The following is an 18,307-nucleotide window of genomic DNA, read 5'->3' on the forward strand; positions in this document are numbered from 1 at the left end:
GCAGGGTAGCCCTGGCTATAGCTGTGCTGGGGAAGGGGGGTCCATTTCTCACAGCACTGCTCCAGTAATCCCCTTTGGAGAGGAGTGTCACAGCTCTGTATTAAATCCTCTTGTTCTGTGGGTTTCTGCAGGAAGTCAGGTATTGAGGCACAGTTAGCTATCAGGCCTGTAACTGAGTTTGCCGAAAGAAAGGGAAGCCAAACACAGGTTCATCTGAACTCCAAGTGTTATAAAAATAACTCAATAAATATATACATGTAATAGCCACAAAATTAGTATGCTAAAAGCATATACGGTACCTTGATGGTCAGTATTAAATATTTATATGTTAGAAGCGTCTTGGGCCACTGAGGAGCTGTTTTTTGAGACAGAAATTTCACATTAAATACAAACTTGAATAATTCTGCATTATAGTATTGCTGTATTTATGTTTTGTTCTCTATGCATATATTTTGTATTCATTTTATATAATTTGAATGCTTTGGGTCTCTATTGGAGCCTACTCTAAAATGTAAAACACAAACTATGCTACACTGATGAGCACTTCTGCACTCCATTTCAAATTGAGGCTGCTTTTGTTGATGGTTCATAAGTTACATTCAATTTATTTATGAATGTTCTATTCCCATTGCTTACTCACATCTCTGACTCATCGCAGTGCTCCCCAAATCCTGCATGAAAGCATAGAACAAGCTTAGATGGTGTCGCTCTGCCTGTGTTCTCTGAGGGGTGTGTGTTTTCTCCTCAAACTGACTTCTGCTTCTACAATTACCCTTTACTGTTTGGTCTTTACTAACACTGAGACAGTTCTTTATCGGTTCAATTTCTGGGCTTTGTTATTCATAATGAACAAAGCTATAATATTATCAACATACAAAACAGCTGACTGGTTGTGATCAATATATGACATGGTGATAGTATTCTTTTGTCATTCTTGTTTCCAGTACTGTATTTGGGCATGCCAGTGCTGAAGACACAACATTTTACCATTACCATGATACACTCCTTTTTCACACTTAACTGACAATGCATTCATTAAAAAAGAATGAGCCTAATTAAAATTGGATGTTTCTCTGCTAAAAGAGGATGAAGACATCACCCAGTGGAAGCCCATGTGTGTTCACCAAGGTCAGGATACATATAGCCTTCTGTTGGATGATGCAGCCCATGTGTCCCAGGCTCTTAGTACAGGAACGATGGCTCCCCTGAGCCCCTCCACCAGCTCTCAAAGAGGCAAAGAGGAGAGTAAATTGTGTGTGTGGGAAAAATAATAAGAAAGGAAGAATCTAGAAAAAAATGCACCTGGAAAGCATTTTTTTTTTTTATATTTGCTAAAATCTTCTTTACGACAACGTTTGCAATTCTCATATGTTGGATTTTATGTGTGCGAATGAAAACTGGCTGAATGTTGTGCAGTAAAGCTTACCTAAATTGACCTTCCTTTAGTCTACTTGCCAAAATATTCTGGATACTGTAATATTATTTAAAAGCATGTATCAAAACCTGAATCATCACTGAATGGCACACATCAAATGAGAATACAGCAGAGCTGAATGCCAGTAGAAGAAATGACAAGTTCCAGCTGTCTTTTGACATTTTACAGGACAGCTGTTGTATAAAAATGTTGGCAAAACTAGAAAGGGAATATATTTTTTCTCTAAAGACAAGTCTTGTTTTTGGAATCATTAATGATGTTTTTAATATACCCGGCATGCTTGTCATAATGATTGCTACACAACTAGAGAAAAAAAACACCAACCTGGACAACATATGTCCCTGTGATTTCCAACAAATATCCAACCCCTTTTATCTTGACTCCTGCAGCTCCCTGTCTGTCTATGTGCATGTTTTTTTTTCTTTCTTGGGCGTAGCTGCTCCTTTCAGCTGCTGACACGCATGCTCATTGTTATTTTATAAACTTCTGTATTATATCAAACCAAACTTTCCTGCTGGTCTTTGCCAGAATGTTCTGTAACCCACAGGTGTACGGTCAGGTTGGTACATTAGACTGTGCCTTGTGTACCAGCCAGCCTTCTTTGCTCCCAGTCACCTATTTGCCAGGCTTCACCACCTCCAGCCACATTTCTCATTAAGTTCCACTCCATTCTGCTCACTGCTCACTTCATCACCAAAATGCCAAGCTGCCTGGTCACTCCCTGCTGCCAATGCAAGCTCCCTTCTCCTCCTGCTCACCTATTGGCTCATTAACTTCCTGCAGCTTCTCCTCCCACTCTGCATGCCTCTGATTTTAGAGCTCTCTGATCTTTAGAGCTCTTCAATCTTCCCTACTTTTGCTGGCTGCGTATTAAAATTCTTAAAATGTTGTCTAAGTTAGCCCTCTAATGCTGACACTTTTAAAAGTATTTAATTTTTTATTTATTAACTAAAGGAATTCTATGATTATGCTTTTTGTTCTCACAAATGCTTTCAAAACACTGGACCACAGTGTCCTTATCCTTTGTCTGAAGCATGGTGTTGGCAATAAAGGCATTCCTGTGGAGCGGTTCAGGTTTTACTCATGTGGCAGTTTGTGAGGTTTTTGTCAGCGTATCGTCCTTTTTTCTTTTTTTTTTTATCTCAAATTTATTTGAAATCAGGCTTCTCATCATCTCCAGCTTAATTAAAAAAAATTGTTATAAGAAAAATATTCCATGGTCCATAACATGTATACACATTGTAGAGGTCCACTAATTATGTTCTCTGTGAGATTTTATAATTTTCCCATCCTTACAGGGATGCAGGAAGCTGGATAAAATGCAGTCAATTAGGGGGAAAAAACCTTTTAGATAAGACTGATACAAGTCAAGACAATAACATGTTCAGATGAGATTAAAAAAAATAGTCAATGCATGTAAGTGAATAGGTTTCATATTTAAACTAACAAAGGTTTATTTTAACATGAAATTTGTTCTGTGTTTATTTGTTAAGCTGCTTAACCTCAAATCACTTAAGCATAAAAATCATTTAAGGGATGAACCAGTGTAATACATGAGGTACAGGAAAGCTACTTAATGAATGTAGGTGAATACAAATGCTGCCCTTTGAATGTGTTTGTCTTAGTATGCATCTATCTGCATGATGTTTACATGTGTGTGGTTGTACCCGTCTTTCTCTGTGGTTACAAGTGTGTGTGTGTGAGTACGTGTGTATGAGTGTGAATTAATAAATATGAGCAGGCCGCCTTGGTCTGCGATAAAGAATTTGTGTCCTGCAGCCTGGTGTGGCAAAGCTCACCTGGACTCTGAGTCCTGCTGTCAGGTCCCATCTCCCTTCCCGACAGAGCCCCCAGCCTACAGAGCGGACACTCTCTAACCTTTGGAACATCCACAACGGGCTCACTGATTCCCAGTGACATTCGCTCCCTCACAGCATTAGCATAGCCACACGAACACCTTCTGTTTGCTAGCAACCACAGACAGGTAAAACATTTCTGGAATTTTTTCTTTTCAGTATCGTGGCTGATGCCGAGGTCCTGTCACATCTCATCATCTCTTTTTCACCATCTTGAACTTCAGCTGCATGATTTTTACAACACTGTGCAAAAGTCTTGAGCCACCCCTCTTTCCTTTTGATTATAGTTCTAAGGAACCAGACTTGTTGTAATGATAGTCCTCCAGGCTTTCTAAAGGTCTTTTTCTGTGGACACTGGCTGACTGTTAACTTATTTTCAGTCCAGTTATTGTGCCTGTTGTTGGCCATTTTTAGAAGAATGTTGTTGTTTCTTTTGTTTGCTTGCTTGTTTGTATTATTTTGTTTGTTTTAGACTAAACACTAAACCATTTAAGCATAAAAAAGACCACCTAATTAGGGGATGAACAGTTAGTGTGTTTACACATAACATACAACTTAAGAAATTGTATCTTTAGGCACTTTGTTAGTAGGAACCTTATGCAAGTCGTATAATTTGTTCCCATTTCGTTAGAAGAATCTACAAGATATGCTGAAGATAATGCACTTTGGCAGGCAAAGAAGAATGTTTTGCACCTATTTGCAATAAGTCAACTTGACATATTTCTATATGCAGGCAATGTCCTTAAGAAATCAGAAGAAACTGGACAAATGGAGGACAAAAGAAGTGGCAGACCTACAAAAGATCTACAGCAGATGAATAATATCTGAAAGTCATGTTCTTTAGAAACAGGGAAAAACCTGAGAGAGTTTAAACTGTGTTGAAAAACAAAAGTGGTCCTACAAAGTACTGACTTTCAAGCTCCTTAGAATTGTGCAAAATCCTTTTTTGCCTTATATACAATGTATTCCCATGCATGTCTGCACGCATCAGTAAATGAATTTACATATTTTCCATTTTACAAGTAAAATATAAAGAAATGAGGACTGTCTCAAGGCTTTTTGTACAGTACTGTAGAAAATATTCAAATCTACAGCTGTTTTGGCTCAAAAAAGCCTGGTAAATAAAGTACTAAATACAAATCCTTTAAAGAAATCTAGTGCAGGAACTGCTGAAAGCAATGACATATCGTTTGCTACTGACCAGGAAATAATACAATTGGATTAATAATGCATATATTTTACTCTGCAAGCACTACTTAGTGTATACAGTGTATACTCCTTAACCACAATATAACAAAATCATTAAAAAAAACACTTTGATCCATAATGTGCGAGTGCAAGAACTGATAAGCAGGATTGATAGGCAGGCAAACTAACATTTCCATTCTACTGAGAATTTCTACAAGAATCGGTTCTCAATTCCCGTCCCCAAACAGAGGACCTCTTTGGTTGTTCTGCAGTGCCAGACACAACAGGGCAACCTAGTGATGTTGGCAGTAGATCTTTTGGATCCTGTGGGTTGGCATATCTGGCATCTCTTTTGAATGCTCTATTAGATTGGGATCGGGGGACTTAGAACGCTGGGTCAGTGCCTTGGATTCTTTGTTGCAGTCCTCAAGCCTTTCCAGGGTAATCTTTGTAATGTGGTGGGGCATATTGTCCCACTAGGTGAGGCCAATGCTGTTGGGGGTGGTGTTGCTATGGCTTTTTTTCTGCTTGGTCTGGTATCACAGTAATGTGAATGCGAATTTTGGGATCCATGGTTTCCCAGCGAAACACTGCATTATAATGAGTTAATCAGTGTTACACACCTCACCTGTCAGTGGTGTAAATGTTGTGACTGATCAGTTGTACACATAACATTGCAGCATTACATCATATTCACAGCTGACAGCATGGCACCTTTAGTGTTTGGACGATGCAGCCCAACCATGTGTCACAACATATTATGTTGTATCAAATCTTCCACTGTGTGAAAACACAGAAATATATCATCCTATCCAACCTGTTATTCTATATATAATATCAACCATTCTGTCATTCAGTCAAATAACTTCTCCAGCAGAAGAGCTGCAGAGGTGTTAGCTGGGTTATGGACTGAAGGATTACCTGGGCCTTTGCTCCTGCAAGCCCCTTGCACTGACTCACTCGGTCGAGGTGGCCATTTGGCAGCTATATAGCACAGCCACTCTGAACACTGATAGTGGGATTGGGGGTGAGGGAAAGAATTGAGAGTGAGAATAAATGGGAGAAGTATTAGTTCCTTAACCTAGGATTTCACAAGACTAGGGATTTAGAGAGCACAATTTACAGAGAACCACTCAGAGTGAGTACAGCCAAAAGATGACACAGGAGATTGAAAAGTGTGCAGTCAACTCATCTCTCTTCTTCAGTCCCCTCCCTCCCTCTGACTCTGTCTTTTTTTCTTTCTTTTTTTCAACCAACTTAGAGATACTACAAGCCACTCACTGAGAGTCAAAGTGAGCCATCTTAGAGGCACAATCAAAGGCAGTTTTTGATAAGCACCTCTGACTGGCATGCACAGCCACCACAAGGTTACTGATCTTTACTCTAACCAAGTGAGACCACAGTCTGCACTGCCAACACTGCAGGCAACAAAGGATGAACTATAACAACACAATAACCTCCTCAGTCTGGTCGCTAAGTGGGTAGCAGAGATGCTATTTGGATACTAAGCGATTCAATATTGTACTATAAGGAGAGAAATAGGCAAGTGGAGGATTGTGGTGCTGGGCGCATGTTTTCTTTTTGAGCCCAGCGCAGCGTCCAGAGAGCAGCCTTGGCACCGATCCATGTGTCCCTTGGCGTTAGTACTGCAGTCACATTACATTTCCCCTCTCATCTGGATCGCTGTGTGCCCAGCAGACGCTCCCATCCAGGGCATGTCGTGTCCACTTTAGACTTTAGGCTCTCTGGCTTGAGCTAATCCAACAGCTAACAAATTGGAGTAGACTGCTGAGTAAATAATTGTGTAAATAATTCAGATTGTCCATAAGTGAATGAGTTAGGGTATGTAATTTTGTTGAGATGCAGAAGAGCAAATACATACACAATTAACTGAATTGCAAACTGGGATCCACTGATAATGACACAGTTTGACAATAAGAAGACAGACAGAAGACTGGACGGTTTCTGTTTCTCATTCATTTGCTCACACAGTCACAAAACATTACAATCTATGCAGGGTGGATCTCCATATTTTTGTTCAGAAAAAAAACACTCACTGCTTTCAGACTTCTGCTTGCTGATACTGACAGCCACACTGAAATCCACATGTGCCGCACACTCTCTGTGCTGATCCTGCACCAATTAATTTCATGAATGACTAACTCATGTTTGGTAACAAACTCCCAGTAGCTCTAGGCTTACCTCACTAGCCCCCACCCTTACACCCCAGGAGAAGTGGCACTGCCAGCAATACTCACAGGATAATGGAGTCAAAAGCCTTGTGCCTATATTACACGAAAGGGAAAATAATTACGGATCCAAGGCTTAAGATTAAAGCAAGCAAGCCAATTTTGGTTTCAGAATCAGTGCTTTCACACTTTTGTGTGTTGTGATACTTATGTCTGTGAAGGTTCTCAATCATCCAGGTCATCGTAGTCTAAGAAGCTTGGAAAGAAAAGCGTCTGGACTTCTTTGAGTTGCTTGAAGATGTTTCACCTCTCAGCCGAGAAGCTTCTTCAGTTCTAAGCTCAAAAGGTGGAGAGTCTCAGATTTAAACCCAGTGGGAGTTTCCCCCCAAAGAGGGACAAAAGGACCCCCTGATAGTCCTCTACCTAATCACATGAGCCAAGGTGTGAATGCGGGTGTGGGTCCCAATCAGCCAGGGTTTCGGGTGAGCTCATTGTGAAACCTGGCCCCACCCTATCATGTGATTTCCTGAGGTCAGATGGCCCAGGATGTGAGTGGGCGTTAAGGTGTCTGGGAAGGGAACTGAAAACTGGATTATAGATGGCAGACAGTTGGTGTCGTAAACCACCGCCTCTGTTCAAAGATGGTCGCTCACAGTGGACATAGATGGCTTCTTTCACTCCTCTTTCAAAACATCTGTGCTCTCTGTCCAAAATGTGAACATTGGCATCCTCGAAAGAGTGAACTTTGTTCTTTAGATGCAGATGAACTGTTGAGTCTTGTCCCGTGGAGGTGGCTCTTCTATGTTGTGCCATGCGCTTGTGAAGTGGCTGTTTGGTCTCTCCGATGTAGAAGTCTGGGCATTCCATGCTGTACTGTACAGCATACACCACATTGTTAAGTTTGTGTTTAGGAGTTTTGTCTTTCGGGTGAACCAGTTTTTGTCTGAGTGTGTTGCTGGGTCTGAAGTAAACTGGGATGTTGTGCTTGGAAAAAATTCTCCTAAGTTTCTCTGATACACCGGTTACATAGGGGATGACAATGTTGTTGCGTCTGTCCTTCTTATCCTCCCTCGCTGGTGTCTGATCTTCTTTTCTGTGCATCTTTGCTGACTTTAAGAACGCCCATTTAGGATAACCGCATGTTTTAAGTGCTTCCTTTACATGTGTGTGTGTTCCTTCTTTTTCCCTTCAGGCTTAGAGGGAACATGTTCTGCCCGGTGGTGTAGGGTCCTGATTACCCCAAGTTTGTGTTCCAGAGGGTGATGGGAGTCAAAGAGGAGATACTGGTCCGTGTGTGTGGGCTTCCGGTAAACTTCAATGTTGAGGTTGCCATTCTCTTCAATGTGCACAGCGCAGTCCAGGAAAGGCAAACAGTTATCCTTTGTGTCTTCCCTGGTGAACTTGATGTTTTTATCCACGGCGTTAATGTGTGCAGTGAAAGATTCCACTTCTTGTCTTTTGATTTTGACCCAGGTGTCGTCTACATATCTGTACCAGTGGCTGGGTACTCTCCCTTTAAAAGAGCCAAGAGCCTTGCTTTCCACTTCCTCCATGTAAAGGTTGGCTACAATAGGCACAGCCATGTTTTTGTCTGTAGAAACCCTCGTTGTATTTGAAATATGTAGTGGTGAGGCAGAGGTCTAACAGTGTGCAAATCTGATCGGGTGTGAAGTTGGTCCTGTCTTCCAAGGAGCCGTCTTCTTGTAGTTGTTTTCTGACAGTCTCCACTGCCTCCGTGGTGGGTATGCAAGTGAAGAGGGAGACTACATCAAAGGACACCATGGTTTCATCTGGGTCCAGGGTAAGTTTCTGGACCTTGTCGGTGAAGTCGGTGGAGTTCTTGATGTGATGTGGGGTGTTCCCCACAAGAGGTGCTAGGATGGTAGCAAGGTGTTTCAAGATGTCGTAAGTGGCTGAGTTTATGCTACTGACAATGGGTCTGAGTGGGACACCTTCCTTGTGGATCTTAGGAAGTCAGTAAATGCAGGGTATGGCATCCACTGGGTAAAGGCGGTCAATGATTTTGTCCCTTTCAAGGTCTTGAAGAGAGAGAGAGTAGAGAGTAGTGATCTTTGTGTGGTAATCCGTTGTGTTTAGGACCATGGTGCACCTTCCCTTATCAGCTGGTAATATAGTGATGTTGTGGTCTTTGCTCAGGGAAGCAACGGCCTTCTTTTCTTGTAATGTGAGGTTAGACGGGGGGACTTTGGCACTGGAGAGGGTGGCTGAGACTTTCATCCTGATTTGTTCTGCTTCTGTCTGTGATAATTTGTTAATCCGTATGGCAGTTTCTGTGGCTGTGATGAGGTCCACTATGGGCAACTGTTGCGGAACAATGGCAAAATCGAGTCCTTTGGCTAATACTTTCTTTTCAGGTTCAGTAAGATTCCGGTCTGAAAAGTTCTTCACCCATTTTTCTTGACTGTCCTCAGGTGTGTGTTCTTCTCTGAGTTGTGTAGATTCAGACTGAGGAGTGAGTGTTTTTGAAAGCAAGGTGTGGAATTTCCTGCATTGTCTTTCTTTTCCTTTAGAGTGTTGGGCCCGCTGAGCCTTGTCCACAAACTTGTTCTAAAATTGGAGAGGGTAGAAGGGTTTCCAGTTCCTGCAGAGTCTGGCTAATCTTGCTCTGGAGGGCATCTATACTGAAATGGACCTGTCTTATCCTTTCACTTAGAAGCTGATTTTGTGCTCTCCGTAGAATCAAGTCTGCTCTGTATCCCCTGACAGTGGATCCAAGTTGCAGGCTCTTAGGAACAACTCTGCTTTGTCTGCATCTCAGGTTGAAACGGAGATGGTTCCTATAATCTGCTATTTTTCTTGATTCCCTTTCATACTCCCGCATCAGTTGAAGGGTGTTCCTCCCAAAATGTACGGCAATATGTCTGTGAAGGTTCTCAGTCATCCACGTCATTGTAGTCTAAGGAGCTTGGAAAGAAAAGCGTCTGGACTTCTTTGAGTTGCTTGAAGACGTTTCCCCTCTCATCCGAGAAGCTGATACCTCTACCTAATCACATGAGGCTCATGTGATTAGGTAGAGGATCATCAGGGGGTCCTTTGTCCCTCTTTGGGGGGAAACTCCCACTGGGTTTAAATCTGGGACTCTCCACCTTTTGAGCTTAGAACTGAAGAAGCTTCTCGGCTGAGAGGTGAAACATCTTCAAGCAACTTAAAGAAGTCCAGACGCTTTTCTTTCCAAGCTCCTTAGACTTGTGATACTTATGTTTACTTAAGGACGAAAGAACCTAAATGTAGATGCATTTACTCTAATGCATTTCAGTGAAATTGTCCTCTTGAGTAGCTTTGACTCAGCATCTTCAAGTGGCCAAGCTTTCGCCCAAACTGTGCCATTACTGGGATACATGTGCTAGGAAAAAAGCCTTTAAGCAGACTGAACATTTCTCTGAATCTGAGTCTCGCTGAAGAGGGCCCAAAGGCTGGAACATTTTGGACAACATTTGAGACAAAATGGCCCTGGAGAGAGCTGGGGCCATGTTGTTGAAAATGTTGATTAGTTTTGGCATGTGCAGAGACAGATTGCCTGCCATCTTTTCATTATTTCTGTAGAACCCCCTGGAGAGAGGGCATGGAGATGGACTTGAGCAGGCAAGGCATAATTAAACTTCCACAGGCAGGTCATGTGCTGTTAATGCTTTGCCACCACTTCTAATTACTTAACAGTATAGTCTAAATGATATGCTGTCACTGGGCAAATTAATTGGTATTTGGTGAGGGCAGTATGGCAGCATTGTCTCCTACATGTGTCATAGGCTCTTTGGGACCAAGAGAAGGCTAAGCATTATCTGACCCTGATTAAGAACATAACACTGAGTTAAGTGCATAACAACTATGGGTTATAGCAGCCCTAAGCATTCGGCGTTGATAGTGTGTAATTTCACAGATTCCTGACCTCTTTGACGTTAGGGTGCATATTTTTTAAGTTGCACTACAGCAAGCACGGTTTTTATAATTTGGATATGCCCTAAATTTAAGAGGCAGCTCATGATGTGAATTAAGGGAAAGGTCCTGCATAAACCATGAAGCTGAATATTCAAGTTAGGTGTCAAGTGGTGCATAATATACTACTTCAAGCTCACAATGTGCTAGCATTAGACCCAGAATAGCTCTATTCAAATGCTACTGCATCACAAATAAAAATTAAATCCCAGGCCAACCTCTTAAAGTGCTTAAGGATATCATTATTATTATCATCAAAACAAAGTAGACTTAAGCTCCACAGAAAGGTGTGCATTAAGGCAGGTGACCTTTGATTTTGGTTGGCTGTACCAGAAGCAGCTTATCTTACCCCCGAAGTAGGAGCCATCTGAAAGCTTGGTTTCTTTGTTGCCTTTTGTTAGAACACTGACAACGCCATGTTGTATGAAGTACATTTTCTTTCCGATGGTGCCTTCTCTTATGATGTAATCCCCAGGTTGGAACACCTCAAACCTCAATTTGGTGAGCATAGAGGTGACAAAGTTTGGGTCAGCATTGGCAAATAGCGGCATAGATGCCACCAGCTTTCGACAGTTAAAGTTGATAATTTCCTGTTTGAAAAGAAAGACATTAAAAACAGTGGTTAGTGACAGCAGCACAGCAGAGCCGTGGCTTTACAAAATGCAGTGACTTTTTAAAGTATTGGACATGAGGGATATTAGAGTAACAACAGGAAAAATGCCAACTGTGTAGACATCATTTACTGTTTTCTTCTTTCTCTAAGCCCCCCCCCCCCACCAGTTTTCTTTTTCTAAGAAAAAAAAGAGATTATTTAGTCACACTGTGCTCTTGTGTAAGGCTAAAATGTCAGTGAATGTGAATTGAAATGAAGGGAATGTCGAAAAGTGCATAAGCTGTCGAATGCATCAGAGCTGCATGTGCAGCTGTTTTAAAGCAAGACAGAAACACTTGTCCCACCTCTCGGAGCGGCTCATTCAGCTCTCCCAGGATGCTCTCCTCGTCAAACATCTTGCCCTGGTAGCGGTGCTCATAGTAGTCGTGGATTCTCTGCCTCATATCTGCAGGCAGCTTGTGGAAGGACATGTACTGTTCCACCTGTTTGTACTGCAGGGACATAGAGACACACAACAATCAGGTTATTTAAAGGCCATAGGGCTGTAGCACAAAAACACTGCTACAGGGAGTAGCTGGTACTAGGGCTGCTCGATTATGGCAAAAATGATAATCACGATTATTTTCACTGAAATTGAGATCACGATTATTTGACGATATTTATTTAACCCTTTAAGACCTACTATAGAACCAAGTCCACCAGAGCTTATATTATTTTTTTTACATGCTGTAGTGCCATTTGTGGGAGCATTTCAAGTTGCTATACATCAATACAACTGTTATAGCCCATATTTTAATAATATGTATGCATTAAGTCCATAGTAATTACATAAATTGCAAAAAAGTGCAATAAACTACAAAAAAAATTTAAAATCGCTTTTGTTTTGTTTACATATATTTCTACTTGGAGAAATTTAAGAGGTTTATCCCTCAAAACTTTAAATACAATAAAGTTGCAAAAAATAGTTTCCCACCACAGGAAATTTATTTTGAGTGTCTTCATAGTTTTATTTTGGAGATACAGCAATTTTTATATACTGCAGGAAAAACAAAAAACAATCCTATGATGCAAATTTGCAAAGAAAACAGCATGTGCATCATTTCACTGTGGGAAGTGTTACGAACAGCTGATAGGAACGGCAAAGCGTGTTTCTGGAATATTATGTTTTTGTTCCTGCAAGCGCTTTTTATGCAGTTTTTGCAAAGCTATATGTGGAACGAAACCGTGACCGAGGACAAGCTGATGGCATAAGATGTAAGTACAACTCCTCCGGTTTCATATGCAAAACAAATTATTGCGCTAGCTTACGCGGTTCAGGTTCTACAGGGATTTAAAAATAGTTACGCAAAACGGAGCGTGCTGCTCTGACCGGCTTTAAAGGGTTAACAATGACTTTAAAAAATAATATAAAATGGTGTGCAACACCACTGAAGTTTTTTTTTTTTAAACTCTCTTTTCAACCAACGGCAGTCACTCTCCAAATAACTTCTGCTTAGCTTTCCGAGCTTCCCTCGGGTCCTCTTAATCAGCGGTCTCCAACCTTTTTTGCGCCACGGACCGGTTTATGCCCGACAATATTTTCACGGACCGGCCTTTAAGGTGTCGCGGATAAATGAGGGAGGGGCTAATAATCGGCTCAGTCATTTTTAATGATCGTTGAAAGCCCAGATCGTAATCGTGATTAAAATTCGATTAATTGAGCAGCCCTAGCTGGTACTGAGGTCAGACACACAAGGAAATGGAGACAGATTCAGGATGGCTATCCGTGCCCTTTCAAATTTCACCCAAAAAGAGAGCACTTTTCCAGTCTTTGATCAGGTCTCTTAAAGTCTCTCTTTCTCTCTCGGAAGTCACACTGTCCTGAATATTTGTTCACTGAATGTACTAACTTCTAAAAGATAAGGGTGAGAGAAAGGAACGCTACAGTCATGAAGTACAAAGTCAAACTGACCTTTAAAAGTGCGCTACAGCAGCTAATGTGAATATGAAGTAAATGTAGATCTTAAATTATTAAATACATATTCATTTTGTTCATGCAGAGAAGAATAGATTAGAGTGTATGTTGTTCAGTTGAAACAATCAAAGTGTTTCTGTTTTTACAGTACAGACTTGTGGATTAATATCCTCTGTTGTTGAAAGAAATAACTATTTAAGTGTGTGTGTCAAAAAGCCTTTGACTGATTCTGTAGCAGTAGCAGCAGAGATGTAGATCAAAGCACACTGGGAGCACCTTGGAGATAATAATGGGATGAATCCTTAACCCGCTGTGAAGGAAAATAAGGAAAAAGAAAAAAAGAAGAAATTAACCATTCAGAGGGTGACGCTGGTGGTGCTCTTTGATCACAATGACTAAGCTGCCAGAAGACTTACCGCTGACTAACACAGCTGACCTCAGAAGCCTTCTTCTTTGTTTTCTCACAATACTACTACTCTTGTTGGCGCTAATCTTAAAGGAATTCATCAAAGCTCCTGCTTTGTTAAAATAAATAAGAACTGTTTTCTACAATTTACAAGAAACACATACAGGTGAAACAAATCGAGTTTCGCAGTATAGAATATCGAGCAAGACAAAATATGGTGCACGAGGCTTGACCATGGGACAAAATGTGCCTACTAGTAACATCCAGGGCTCCTGCACTATTTTAAAAATAAACTAAATTTTTAAGAGCTCTTTTAAACCTTCATTGAGTCCTTTACAAATAAAACCTAAGAAAAAAAATCACAGTTAAATTATATTCAGGTTTTCATAAACAAGCAGGTATACAAGTATTGAACTGTTTAGTAATCCATACAATAAAGAACTTGATGCTTTTCTTTACCACACACAGTAGTAAAATGATTATATTTGTACAGGAAAACAAGTGCAACAATTTTAAAAGAGTGCTATAAAAATCCAAAACTTAATTAAACTAAAATTTATGTTATTCAATAATATTTCTGCCCACATAAAATGTGCAGGATATTTTAAGACCTTAGTTTGCTTGATTTTAATTTCTGACTGTGACATCTTTTATCTCTGCACTGGCTTTTGACACCTACATTCCTCACTTTCTACCACTTTCTTTCCTCCTATTGCCATATTTAGAAGAGTTATTTGACCAGGCCCTTGAATCCCTCACAGACGGAGAAGCAATCTAGAATGACCCTGTGAATATTGATGATAAGGCTCCTTTGACTGTGAACAGCTAGTTATGAACTATTACATGGCTCCACTCTCAATCCTGGACAAAAAACTGATTACAGATTAGGTAAACTGCTTGAAATATGTTTTACACCAGTTCCATCATATTAAATAGTTTATAGTTTATTCTATTTAACAACTTTTGTAGGAATGTCAAACAAAGTAAATTATTATTTTTTTTGTGTAGCAACACTGTGTAATTTGATGTGGAAGGTCAAATACTTGAAAAAGCATAAACAAGATTTGGAGCTTATATTAATCCAGTCTCTCTGTCAATGTCAGGGTATGAATATGAATAAGAAATGTTGTGGGTGACAGTAAGAGTTTGAATCTTTATCCACACTATCCCTTTAGCATAAAATTAAGAAATGTACTGATCCAATGATAATACTTATTTCACAGAAATGCTGTAGGTGATGATCAAGATGTTTCCAACGTAGACATCTTTAGGTGCAGTAGCAGTCGCTGCTGAGTATTGCACCAAAGGTGGCATTTCTATATGTGATGCAGGGTGAAGATGAGAGGTATCTCAAATTATGAATTAGTCTAACACTGTTGTCTTCTGCTTTAGACATGTTTCAGTACAGTGTATTTCTTTAATTAGTTTTTTTGTGCATGAAGTATTAACACTTTGAGAAACTTATTTGAACTTTCAACATCTAATTTATGTACAGCTTTGTAGCATATTGCAGTCTGGTTCTCCCAGCACAAAAGAGTATTAGTCAAGTGAACAAATGCAAGATAATGTCTTATTGCTTCTGCAGTTTTGATGAATAACTGTATTACACGGAGTAACTCGGCATCACACTTGAAAGCATTTCAAATTTACTAATCACTGTGCTGGATGCAAAGACACTGATCATCAGGGGCGCAGGGGGGCATTGAGGGATAGGGCAGGGAAGGCATTCTTTTCCCGATGATATGATGGGCTGGTAAAATCCCCTCTGGGAGGGAAATTATTCTATTGCTCAAAGATCCCTGCTCTCCTGATCTACTTGAACAAATCAAATCAGTCTGCATTTAGGTGGTAATTATTTCACCATCAGATTTCCTTGCTTCTATCTGAACGCTAGAAAGATTCTGGCTGTAATATGGATCTCTTATAATGTCTATAATGATTATTTCATGTTTCTTAGCTTTCCTCCCACCTTCCTTTACTCTGGTAAGTCCAGGATGATGACAAAAGTCTAAGGTGATGTGGCCCAAATAAAATATGTTTTAACTGTGGTACAGGTATAGTGGATTAATTAGTGATTATTTGTGGTGTTGTTTCTATGTTGACCTTTAATAAAGATTGCTACCTTTTTTGTTCTGGCAAGCTCCTTATGTTTTTGGTTGTTTATAGTAACTCTTTATTGAGAATTAAAGAAAAGAGTATCCATGTCCTGATCTAACTTGTTTCTTTTGACAATTTTACTCAGCTTTAGTTGTTTTAAAGATGCAGTGACTGTAGCGTTTGTCTCTTCTTGTTTTACAGGAAAAGAAATTCCAGACGTTTGGCACCTAATTAGTCCTACACTGTTTGTTGAAGAAACACTGAGACGAGCAGCTCATTTGCTGCGTGTTATTACTCTTCTTGGATGTACACGTTACAGTTTCTGAAATATATGAAGATTTATTGCAAAAAAACAAACAAACAAACCAAAACGTTTCATTTTGGGGTTGAATGTTCAGAGTTAACTGTCAGAGTGGAAGAAGCAGAAAATTCTTTGGAAATATTTATCTCTAACCTGCAGCTGAGCTTACTTTATTTACTCTATAGTCTTCAATTTATCACCAAAAAAGTAGAAATTATGTCATTTTCAGAGTCAGCAAATTTACGTGCTTGATCTATAGGTAGCTGAGTGAGAGGAGTAGCGTCTAAAAGACCTACTGAGATCTAATATAAATTAACAAGTGTTTGTAAAAACAGAAATTTGCTTTTATGACATTTTATCACTAGAAACCAACACATAGACACACACAAAAAACACAGATCTGTAAATCAACTGTTTAGGGCGCTTGCAGTTTTCAAACCACGTTGTGGTTTAAAAACTGTGGTTTTGACTTCCTCCTCAGATTCCTCTGTTTTTCACATTGCAACACATCATCATAGCAGCTTTAACAGCTGCTTTACTGACACAGGAGTGAACAACTGACAGTTGATGTGCTAGCTTTCATTGATGGATTTAAAACACTTTTTTATCTTTTCCTGGTTGGTGCATACTTTTGATGTATTTTCTATTTCACCCAAATAAATGAATACATCGACTGAATAAAAGATGAATGATCTGAGTATTTTTTCCTTACCACTGTAAAAAAGTGAAGCCACAATTCTAACATAGGGAAGTTGAGCTTCCATTTTTGGAGCCACAGTCAGTGTTTTAGTGATTTGGGATGTATCCACACACACTGTATCCACACACCACCTCAGCTTGACCGCAAGTGCAACTGCCTGCACTTATGTAGCCTGATTGCTATAATTGTAACAATCTCTGCTTTTAATAGGCTTGTTCAAATAAGTTTAACTACTAACCACATACAGTAGCACACAGCTGTATCTAAAAAGGCACACACAGTATGAACATACTACATTTCAATGTATAAATGCCATTCTGTAGCTTCTATTCTCACTGTATTAGCTATTAGAAGCTAATTAGAAGCTAGCATAAACCATCTAACATGTCAACATCTTGTAGTAAACAATTCTACAGACATGTTTTTTATAGAGTCATTAAGCTTATGCTTAATAGTTGTGTGTTTTCTTCCATCACTGGTTGAATCTAATTGAAAGAGACTTACACTGATTTTCAGTTCTGTTTTAATTGAGCTATTTGTATACAGCTTTTATCTGTCTGTCTCCCTGATTGTCTGTGTTTTTGATTGTGGACATGTAGTATGGGAGACATATTTTTGAGGTTTTCTAATTCCTGCAGTTTAAAACCAAAAGTTTAAAGCTGCCTATATTGTTAAATATCTCGATGCAGACAAAATAATGTGGTTGTTATTTCTTCTAGGTCCCATTCAAAATATTCTTTTTCTGTCTGTGCCTTTTCTCTGATATAAACATTCAAATTATTTTCCAGAGTCCTTTCTCTCTCATGTAGCTAAGCAGATGCAAATTCTTACCAAAGAAATCATGAATAATTTATTCCCCCAAAGAGATATTGGTTACTTAATTATACTTTTTAAAAATGTATTTATTTCCACTGTGCTCTCCTGCCTTCTTCCTAACCTAGAGTTGTGTAGTCAAAAGATATCTGCCACACATTTAGGCAAAAATGTTCACTGACTAATATAATGATGAAAAACGGGTAACAGAGAAATTAGAGATTAATGCTACAGGAATGCTCTAAAATCACTATTTTATTTAAGAGATAACTAACATAGAAATTCAAAATCTGGAGGATTGGGTAATTATATTTTATGATCAATATACCTTTGAATTCCATGATAATGATTAAGAAATTTCAATTTTTCTTTTCTGTGAATAAGAGCAGTCCATTTGTAAACACCATGTCAAAATGATTCAAATCACCAAGATTAAATGCATGACTGTGCTGGAATCAACACACTCTCTATCACACAAAAGGAACCAAGAGGCCAGTAACACCTCTGATAGGGACATAGTCAGGAGAGTATGATTTCTTAATAGTTATTTATATTAGGAATACATAGTGATTAAGAGTGGTGCATCAAGATAAATAACAGCCTTGACAACACAATCCGAAAGCAGAAAGCATACATTTCATGTGACATAAAATATATAGTAAATTGACACTGGTTGGAGTTTTGATTTTGGTTATGCAATAAAAAAATAAATAAAAAATAAAAATTAGAGCGCCTCTGAGGCATGTCAACACTCCTTGACTCAGCAGTAAAGGCTGTGTGGCAGACAGAGGAAAAGGAATG

General features: G+C 39.5%; 1 protein-coding gene across 1 annotated transcript in view; it reads right to left on the minus strand.

The window, feature by feature from the left end:
* Positions 1–18,307, minus strand: part of hcn4 (hyperpolarization activated cyclic nucleotide-gated potassium channel 4) — a 76,290-nt gene that overhangs the window by 15,814 nt on the left and 42,169 nt on the right. The window contains exons 5-6 of the mRNA XM_082535975.1: positions 11,580–11,726; positions 10,972–11,212 (exon numbers count right to left, since the gene is read on the minus strand). Of these exons, the coding sequence (XP_082392101.1) occupies positions 10,972–11,212; positions 11,580–11,726 (388 nt within the window). The remainder of the gene's footprint in view (positions 1–10,971; positions 11,213–11,579; positions 11,727–18,307) is intronic.

The sequence above is a fragment of the Aulonocara stuartgranti genome (genome assembly GCF_965226115.1).
Source record: "Aulonocara stuartgranti genome assembly, chromosome: 1".
Taxonomy (NCBI): domain Eukaryota; kingdom Metazoa; phylum Chordata; class Actinopteri; order Cichliformes; family Cichlidae; genus Aulonocara; species Aulonocara stuartgranti.